Below are 8,384 nucleotides of genomic sequence, written 5' to 3' on the forward strand. Positions count from 1 at the left end.
GGAGCTGATGATTTTGCTTTAATTTGGGACTCTATCTCCACCCCACATGTGTGTATTTGTGATACTATAACAGATCCCTAGTGGGAGGCAGCCTCCCAGCGCACATGTGAGTGTGCCAGCAGGGGGAAGTGCCAGGCTGGCTCCTTACAGCCACAAAACAAGAGTCCCTGGGGGAGAGTGGCTGTTCACAGCCAGTGCAGCAGTCTGGCTGTGCCTGCACCTGCAAGGAGCAGTTCAGCGCTCTGCCTGACTTCATGCCAACACTGACCTCTGAGTACATGTGCTCACCCAGAGAATTGACTTCTCCCTGTTCAAAGCAGGCATTAAATAAGATAGGCCTGTTACAGCCAATTGCTAAGGTTTCAGAGGGGTTGCAAAGGCAGTACTGATGCTCTCCCATGATGACTTCTCTCAGAGACCTGAACTATTAATATTGCTTGCTGCCAGTTTTTACAGCAGCCCATTGGGATCTGCAGAGACAGAGGCAGCCAGAGCCCACCTACAAGGGTGAACACACCTTCCTTTTCCAGCTCCTGACACACCACCACCTCGGTTTTCTGTCAGGTAGTCAGAAAATACCACTTAATTGATGCCCTTAGCACCTTTTCCCTCAGTGTAGTGAATGCTTGTGCACAAACTATAAAGGAAGAAGAAAGTAGCAGAGGGAGACAGCATCTAGCACAACCCATTCTAAATGCCTGCCTCCCAAAACATGGGAGCTGCTGCTTTTATACAGCACTTCTCAAGATGCCTAAGTATCAGTGGGCATGTAGAACTATACCTGCATGGTTTCAGAGGCTTTCAGGAAGATGGCCCAGAGAAGCCATTTTCTCTTTTCATAATAAATGAACCCTGTGCAGGAAGCACTACTGCAGTTCTGTGGGCATAGTCACTGGACAGGCACTGTTTTATTCCATCAAATGCCATCCCCCCAACACATCATTTCCCAGTATGGAAGGGACACAGACAAGCACACAAACACAACAGGGCCATCATGGCTCTTGAAATTTATTTTCAGAGCATAGTGCTTCAGCTACATTAAAATACTTGAGCAATTAAAAAATGCTACTGACTCAGTACTAGAGCTGGACAACAACTAACACTGTTACTCTCATGCACTGACAGATACTAGTTTGCTCATGCCACTGAAGTAGGCTCGCTCTCGTTCACTCATCACTTCAAAATGCAGGGGTCGTCTACAGAAGTTGCATTCAGCTGAGGAGTGTGGTTTCAGCTCCAGACCAACATCCTTCCATGTAGCCAGCAGTTTTTCTGTTAAGAAAAGTTTATTAAGATCAAAGCTTAAGACTGGATTGCTTTAGAGAAGCAGCAGAAGTGTCCGCAAATTTATTTTCCTAACAAGTGTTTCAGAGTGAAATCCTATTATCCCTGCTCAATCTACCTCTTGAAACAACTGGGCTGCAACTAAGCCTCACCTATCCTCATACCACTCTCCTGACAGGATCAAGAAGGATCTACTTTCTCTGAACAGATCCACATTTAAGACAAGTTAACAGCTCAGCTGAGGACAGCTGAGTTTGGAATCCATGTACCATGTGAAGATTGGTTTGGACAGTGCATGAGCAGAGCCCTGGCTGGGTACAGGTCTGCACTGGCTTTGCACCCTCTGTTCCAAGTCACAGTGCACTGGCCTTCACATCTCACACTCCAAGCAGGGAAATGTGCAGCATGTGCTGCAGCATGGAAAGACACTGTCCAGCTCATGACATCTAAAACTTAAGTACTTCCCAGTCTCATCTTTAGTACAAAGACTGCACAGACAGGCAGGATCTGCAGTGCACTGATGCAGGAGTCCACTCACCGATAAAATAACTCATCATCTGGGGGGTGTGGTGAGGTGTAGGGGCAATTCGGAGCAGCTCCTCTCCACGGGGAACCGTTGGGTAGTTGATGGCTTGGACATAGATGCTGTGCTGGCTCATCAGCTTGTCACAGATCTCTGTATTTTTAGCAGCATCTGCAACCTGAAGTTCAAAATTTTACGTTACAAGAGCAACCAAAAGAATGAGAGTTGGTAAAACTGTCAGCCCAACTTAGCAAGCTGTAAGAATGCAATAGGGGTGGTAAGTAATGTGTAGGTCAGAAAGAAAGGCTAAAAGTCTGTGTTGCAAAGCACTCTGGGCATAAGAACACCACTGCAGCCTAGGCAGGTAGCAGTTTACAACCCACATCTTTTAGCTCGTTAGCAGTTTCCTTATTTTCTGTGTACTGTTAGTGTATGAAACCCAGTCTCTCCCTCTATTTTATATTTACACCAGACTTAAGCCAGACTCCTGGCACATCACCACTGAGCAACAGGGTGAGTTTGAACTTGGTGAAGGCAGTAACAAACACCTGACGGTACAGCGTGCTCATGGACACTCGAATGGGCACCAGAGCCCCGTGTTAACCGCACCCCAGGTGCTCACCCTTATGGGAATGATGTGGCTGGGGCAGTGCACCACGGGCAGCCCTGCGTCCATCAGCATCTGCCTCATGAGCTTGACGTTGCGCTGGTGCTGGCGCCTCAGCGCCTGCCCCTCGGCGCTCTTGAGCGTCCGCACGGACTCCAGGGCCCCGGCCAGCAGCATGGGGGGCAGCGACGTGGTGAAGATGAACCCGGCCGCGTACGAGCGAACCGTGTCCACCAGAGAGCTGGTGCTGGAGATGTAGCCTCCCACGCAGCCAAATGCTTTGCCTGAAGGAAAAAAAAATAAAAAGGTAACGGACTGGACTTATTTTTTCCGCCTGTTGGAATGATGTGAAGTACTGGAGCTGTTCGCTTGGAGGAATGGGTTATTCTGGCTAGGCATGTAATGTAGTCATGGCATGTTCCAGCCCCCCCTCAGTAATCTTGTATTTACTCAGCACACTTTGTTTTTAAGCCAATCTTGATAATGTGGATAACTGTCCTGCACAGCAAGGACAGTTCATGCCTCTATCAAATACACAAGTTTTGATTTTGGGGAAGACCTTCCAAGCCCAATCATCAAGCAAGGACTTGAACAGTGACCCCAAGCAATCAACACTAAGTCTCTCAGCAGATTTAAAATAATCTGTTTCAGAGATGCTAGAAATAGCCTGTGATCCTAAGGAGCACAGAAGGCTGTTACTGTGATTGTGCAGTTGATACCAGCCCTCCTTTCCAAATGTTTGGAGTGCAGAACACAGCCACAGACAGAACTAGGGTGTCTGGTGAACACTTCTGTTCCTATTAGGCTGTAACCCAGGACTAAGTTCCAAAGGGAAAAAACTTTGCTAGTAAATTTTATTTATGTTTTGAAAGGTGTTTAAACAACCTTCCAAATTACAGCAGTAAACTTACTCCCGAGCCTGCAGCATTCTACTCAGATAATAGCAGTTGCTTCAGTACTTGCCAAATCTCTTTACATAACTCCCCATCTCAGGTTTCTAGATTAGGAGCACTCCATTTCACATAAAGGAACCAAGTACTACTAAATATAGAGAACTGCTCTACTAGCATGCTCACCTGAATTTCTTCTTGAGTTGTATAACATGCCACTTGGAGGACTTTTTACTAGCTTGCTTAAAAGAAAACCCCATACAAAGCTACCATAACTATTTCTAAGGCAGTGTAAGTAGCTTAACAGAAGCTTTTCAAACGGTGGGGCACACTTAAATCCCTTGGGCTTTCTGAAAAATCCTAGGCCCCAGCAGACCTTAACAAGTTCATTTGACTGATTTTGAGCCACTTAATTTGGCTGCTCAGCAGCTTTGCTGCCTCAGCTCCTGCAGGAGTGCCAGGCAGTGCATACCAAGCGTTCCAGAGATGATGTCCATCTTGTGCATGACTCCGTCCCGGTCTCCTATCCCACCTCCTCGGGCTCCATACAGCCCCACAGCGTGCACTTCATCCACAAAGGTGATGGCCCCGTGCTCGTGGGCCACGTCACACAGCTCTTCCAGAGGACAAACAGCACCTAGGAACCAAAGCAGTGACTGGCAGTTTAGGATTTTCTGTATGACTGCATAAACCCCAGAAGTACCCCTAGACAACCCCTATAGCACTGTACACTTTGAGACCTAAAACACAGATGATTTGAGCAATAATTGTCCCAGAAGCAGAGAGGAGGCTTTGATGTCAACTTACCATCCATTGAGTGAACAGTTTCAAATGCAACAATTTTCGGGGTGGATGGATCAGACTTTTTCAATAGTTCTCGAAGATGGTTGACATCATTATGGCGAAATATATGTTTTGGCACCCTGCTGTTACAGATCCCCTGGATCATGGAGGCATGGTTTCCAGAATCAGAGTAGATCTCACAACCTGAGAAAACAGGTTACAGCCCAGTTACATTTTAAGTATAGAAAGCATTAACAGATTCCTAGCATTGCATTATGTATGGGAAGAGTTCAGGAAACAAGGGTAGCTTGTTCTTGAAAGTAATGCTCTTGATCAAAAGAGTAAGTTAGAGATCATTAAGCAGCAATAATATTTGAGGTTTATTTTAGGTGTTCACACTAACACAAATGACAGCTTGAGAAAATAGTTATCTAACTCTCCTAACTTCTGAAGTTAGAGAGAAGTTCACCCCTTCCAGTAGGAGGATGCTAAATTCCTGCTGTCTCATTTTCAGGTAGTTTAAACACAAGAACAGAAGACTCAGCTGGTCTCATTCCTCCAGCAGTTCCCAACTCACAGATCTCAAGCTCAGCAGGTTGATATTGTCATTTGCACTGAACATAACTTGAATATGGTATTAAAACCAGCAAACCATACTCTGACCCACGGATTAGGGTGAATCCTCACTTTGGACAGCCATTTGCAAAACATACTCCCAACAGCTTGGGGCAAGGCTGGGTTTTTGTGTCAACAGAGGTGCAGTTTGAGATCTTACCTGGCAGCATTTTAGCCAGAGTGAAGAGAGTGGAGTCATTGGCTACAAAGCAAGATGAGAACAACAGTGCTGCATCTTTTCCATGAAGATCAGCTAGTTCTTTTTCCAAGTCAACATGAAATTTACTTGTTCCTGATATATTTCTGGTGCCTCCTGCTCCAGCACCATGTTGTTTCAGTGTTTCCCTAAAGAAGGCCCAAGAGAGGCATTAGCTTTGCTGTGGGACACACAGAAAAGGATCATTGCTGAAAACATTCCCATACATAATCAGGACTGTTTTAAAAAAGAACTGGCAGCAAAAAGCAGCTGTTGGGTCTTTGAGCAACCTGCTCACTCAGGAGTTCAGTAGGGTCAGGTATCAGCGACCAAGCACAGCTGCAATATACAATCCAGTTTATCTGGTAACATTTGGGGCTTTTAAGGAAGATCCAAGGAGCACAATCAGTGACCAATACACACAGTGCAGCCCTGGATCTGAACACTAAGTGACCGCTTAAGAAATGAGTGCAATCTTAACCGCACACCAAGAATCACATCAGAAGCAGCTTATGTCCCACAGTACAGAATCAGTTTTTCAGAAGTCCTCCCACAAAATACAGCTTGAAAACGCCTCTTAAGAACACAGCAGCACTCACATAACAGCTCCACAGACACGAGGGTGGCGGCTCATGCCCAGGTAATCATTGCTGCACCAGACAGACACCTCCTTCTTGGTGATCAGGGAACCGCTGTAGTCGTCTGCCATGGGGAAGATCTGCGCCTTGCGGTTCACGGTCTTGAACACTCGGTAGGTGTGATCCTTCTTCTTCTCATCTATCTTCTTCTCAAAGAACTGATCATACTGGAAGGTGGATACAGCTGAAAGGAGGCAAGAGACTTCAGCACACAGGAAATAATCACAACAGACTGGGCCTCTGGGGGTTTTGCCAGACATGCTTACATTTTGGCAAGTTGTCCTGAAGCAGATGAGAGACGCTTTCCGGTTTTTGCTTCAGCATAATATCCTTAAACTTCTCGAGCAAGCCACTCTGCTCTGCTCCCTCAGTCTCAATCTTTCTCACTGTGGAAGTACTTGGTATTTTGGCAAATTCTGTACCTACAGATATTGTAATAAATTCCAGTGAGTTTGTTTGGTTTGAAACAGAGTGAAGTAAGTTGAATTCAGCAAAGCAAACATTTTAAGTAAAACCAACATTTCAATCTTTAGGAAGGACATGCCCAAAACCCCATGTTGATCCTGCTAGGATGAACTATTTTATTTGCTTACAAATTTGCCTTTGAGAAGACAGAAGGATTAACCTTGCTAATCAATCACAGTACAACAGGTAATTTCCTTATAATGTATTTAGTTCATTATGACTCAGAGAATCACGTTATACAGCTACAGCACTCATCTGAAAGGATTGGTACACACCTAACTGAAGGCAGAGTTCTAGTCAGCTGCTTCCTTTTTGTTCTGTTAGCACAGATTTTTTTTTTAAACTATGCCACAGAAAGCAAGCAGAAAAGTACAATAAGCCTTGTGAGACAGGCAGCAAGGCTTTATTGACACTGCTGAAAAGTTCCTTCCTTTGAAGGACAGCCCTTCCACACTACCACTGCAAGCCAGCCAACATCCTTTAATTCCATGAACACCAAAATAAAACACCCCAAAACCCTTTGCGTGCTTTCAAGCTTGGATCTGTGCTCGTACTTGCCTGGTATCTTGACACTTTGCTCCATTTTGGATATAAAACTTTTGTCTAAAGCAGCACCCTAGCAAAGCTCTCTTCAGATCTAAGCATCTGCTTGGGTGCAAGTGCAACAGCTTGACTCACACATCTAGAGCCAACCAGCACATCAAAATACACCTCACAGTATTTCCACATCAGAATCACCCAGGGAAGCCCTGCACAATGTCACAGGTATGTCATTAACACCCACATTCTACAGCAGCTTTTCCCTGCAGTCTCCCATAATCCCAGCTGCATCACTTCAGAGGTGCCTGTCAGACCTGGCATGCTCCAGATCCAAGTCAGGCACCAGAAGCTCTCGGGAGGAATCTCTGCTTCAGTGCACAGAGAACGTACCTTTCCTGTCAGCCTGCACTTCCTGCACATCCTCCTGCAGTTCCAGGCTGGCTTTGCAGAAAACGTTGCTCTTCTTGTGGTTCATCTGAGCTGCCAGGAACGGGCATTTGGTAGCTGTACTCTGGCTAGCACTGGCAGGTGGGTGGCCAGCAGGAAGCTGGGTTCCATCTGCATTCTGCTGGGCCACATTGACATTCTTGGCCTCTGAGATGGGGAGGCAGAGAAGGGAAAACAAGTCAGCTTCATCATTTTAATACACTGACTTCAGTTTTTTGATCCATTACTTTTGCAATTAATTTGGCAGGACCCATTCAGAACTATTTAAATGAGCAGTCACATTTTATTTATACAAGCGCAAATTTCCAGTAACACCCAAGGGACATCTGATTTAAGAAGCTAGATCTAGCAGTGTACCCTCTGAGGGGCAAAAATACCTCTCTTTCACTCCCAATGGGAATATTTAAGGAAAGACTGGTTATGGCATTGAGTGCCATGGTTTAGCTGACACGGCAGTGTTCAGTCATAGGCTGGACTCGACCTCAGATGTCTTTTCTAAGCTGTGATTCTGTGACCTTCTTTCGAGGACTTCAGAGATTTTTCGGCCATGCAGCTTCCTCTGCTGCAAGCCTCAGCTCCTTGCCCTGAGCGCCTGGGCAGAATTCCCCAAGGAATATTCCCCAAGGGCGGCGTGAAGGGCCACGGTACCGTGAGAAACACTGCCCCGAGACCCAGGATCCCGGATCCCCAGCCGGGGCTCGCCGCAGGACGCCCCAACAGGCCGGTCCCTGATTCATACCACGGTCACAAATTTCCTTACCGCGGACATTTCAAGGATTGAGCAACCCCTGCCTCAGGGCTGCCTATTCCAGAAGTTTCCCGCCGTGACATGCGGTGTCTGTGTCATATTTCCCCCTCGGGGACCCTCGGCTCGCTCCCCGGCCGTACTCACCGCGGCGGCCCGCGGGGGTCTCCTCCTCCGCCTGCTGCCCGCGGGCGGCGGACGTGGCGAGGGCGCGGGCGGCCGGCGGGGCCGCCTCCATCATGCGCGGGCAGTGCTGGGCGTACAGCAGCAGCGACGGCCCGGCCTTCTGCAGGAACGCCTGGGACACACGGGCCAGGAACGGGCAGCGCCGCACCACCGCCTCCATCCTCGCTATCGGACGGGACACCGGAGGTGACGGCAAAGCTACGAGGAGCCGACACCGCGCTGCGCTCCCGCACTGCCGCCTTTATAGTCCCGGGGGCGCGGCGCAGGCGCGGTGGGGCTGCGCAGGCGCGGGGAGGGACCGGGGGCGGCCCCTGGCCGCTCTGGGGAGTTGTGAGGGACCGCGGGGAGTCCTGAGACAGTGGGAGCGTCCCGAGGATAGGGAGAGACCCCCGGGGGTTGTGAGGGACTGGCGGCGCCCCGAGCACGTGGAGAGGCGCAGGGGGTGTGAGGGACTGGAGGCGTCCC

At 48.1% G+C, this 8,384-nt stretch overlaps 1 protein-coding gene across 1 annotated transcript; it reads right to left on the bottom strand.

Moving 5' to 3' along the window:
- Positions 1 to 992: 992 nt before the first annotated feature.
- Positions 993 to 8,149, bottom strand: ALAS1 (5'-aminolevulinate synthase 1). The gene is made up of 10 exons (XM_041463799.1): positions 7,881 to 8,149; positions 6,932 to 7,135; positions 5,803 to 5,958; positions 5,498 to 5,720; positions 4,863 to 5,047; positions 4,112 to 4,291; positions 3,777 to 3,941; positions 2,430 to 2,698; positions 1,823 to 1,985; positions 993 to 1,272 (listed from the first exon to the last, which is right to left on the bottom strand). Exons 1-10 carry the CDS (start codon positions 8,077 to 8,079, stop codon positions 1,112 to 1,114), a joined length of 1,905 nt encoding a protein of 634 aa, XP_041319733.1. The 5' UTR covers positions 8,080 to 8,149; the 3' UTR covers positions 993 to 1,111.
- Positions 8,150 to 8,384: the final 235 nt, after the last annotated feature.

Source organism: Pyrgilauda ruficollis, unplaced genomic scaffold (assembly GCF_017590135.1).
Source record: "Pyrgilauda ruficollis isolate IOZ18807 unplaced genomic scaffold, ASM1759013v1 scaffold10, whole genome shotgun sequence".
Lineage (NCBI taxonomy): Eukaryota > Metazoa > Chordata > Aves > Passeriformes > Passeridae > Pyrgilauda > Pyrgilauda ruficollis.

Bases quoted from the DNA above. Each gene is read 5' to 3' on its own strand.
- ALAS1 (XM_041463799.1), bottom strand. From the start codon at position 8,079: ATGGAGGCGGTGGTGCGGCGCTGCCCGTTCCTGGCCCGTGTGTCCCAG. The intron at 7,136-7,880 runs GTGAGTACGGCC...TCCCCATCTCAG, and splicing joins GACCCCCGCGGGCCGCCGCG to AGGCCAAGAATGTCAATGTG. The intron at 2,699-3,776 runs GTATGCACTGCC...TTTTTCCTTCAG, and splicing joins CATCATCTCTGGAACGCTTG to GCAAAGCATTTGGCTGCGTG.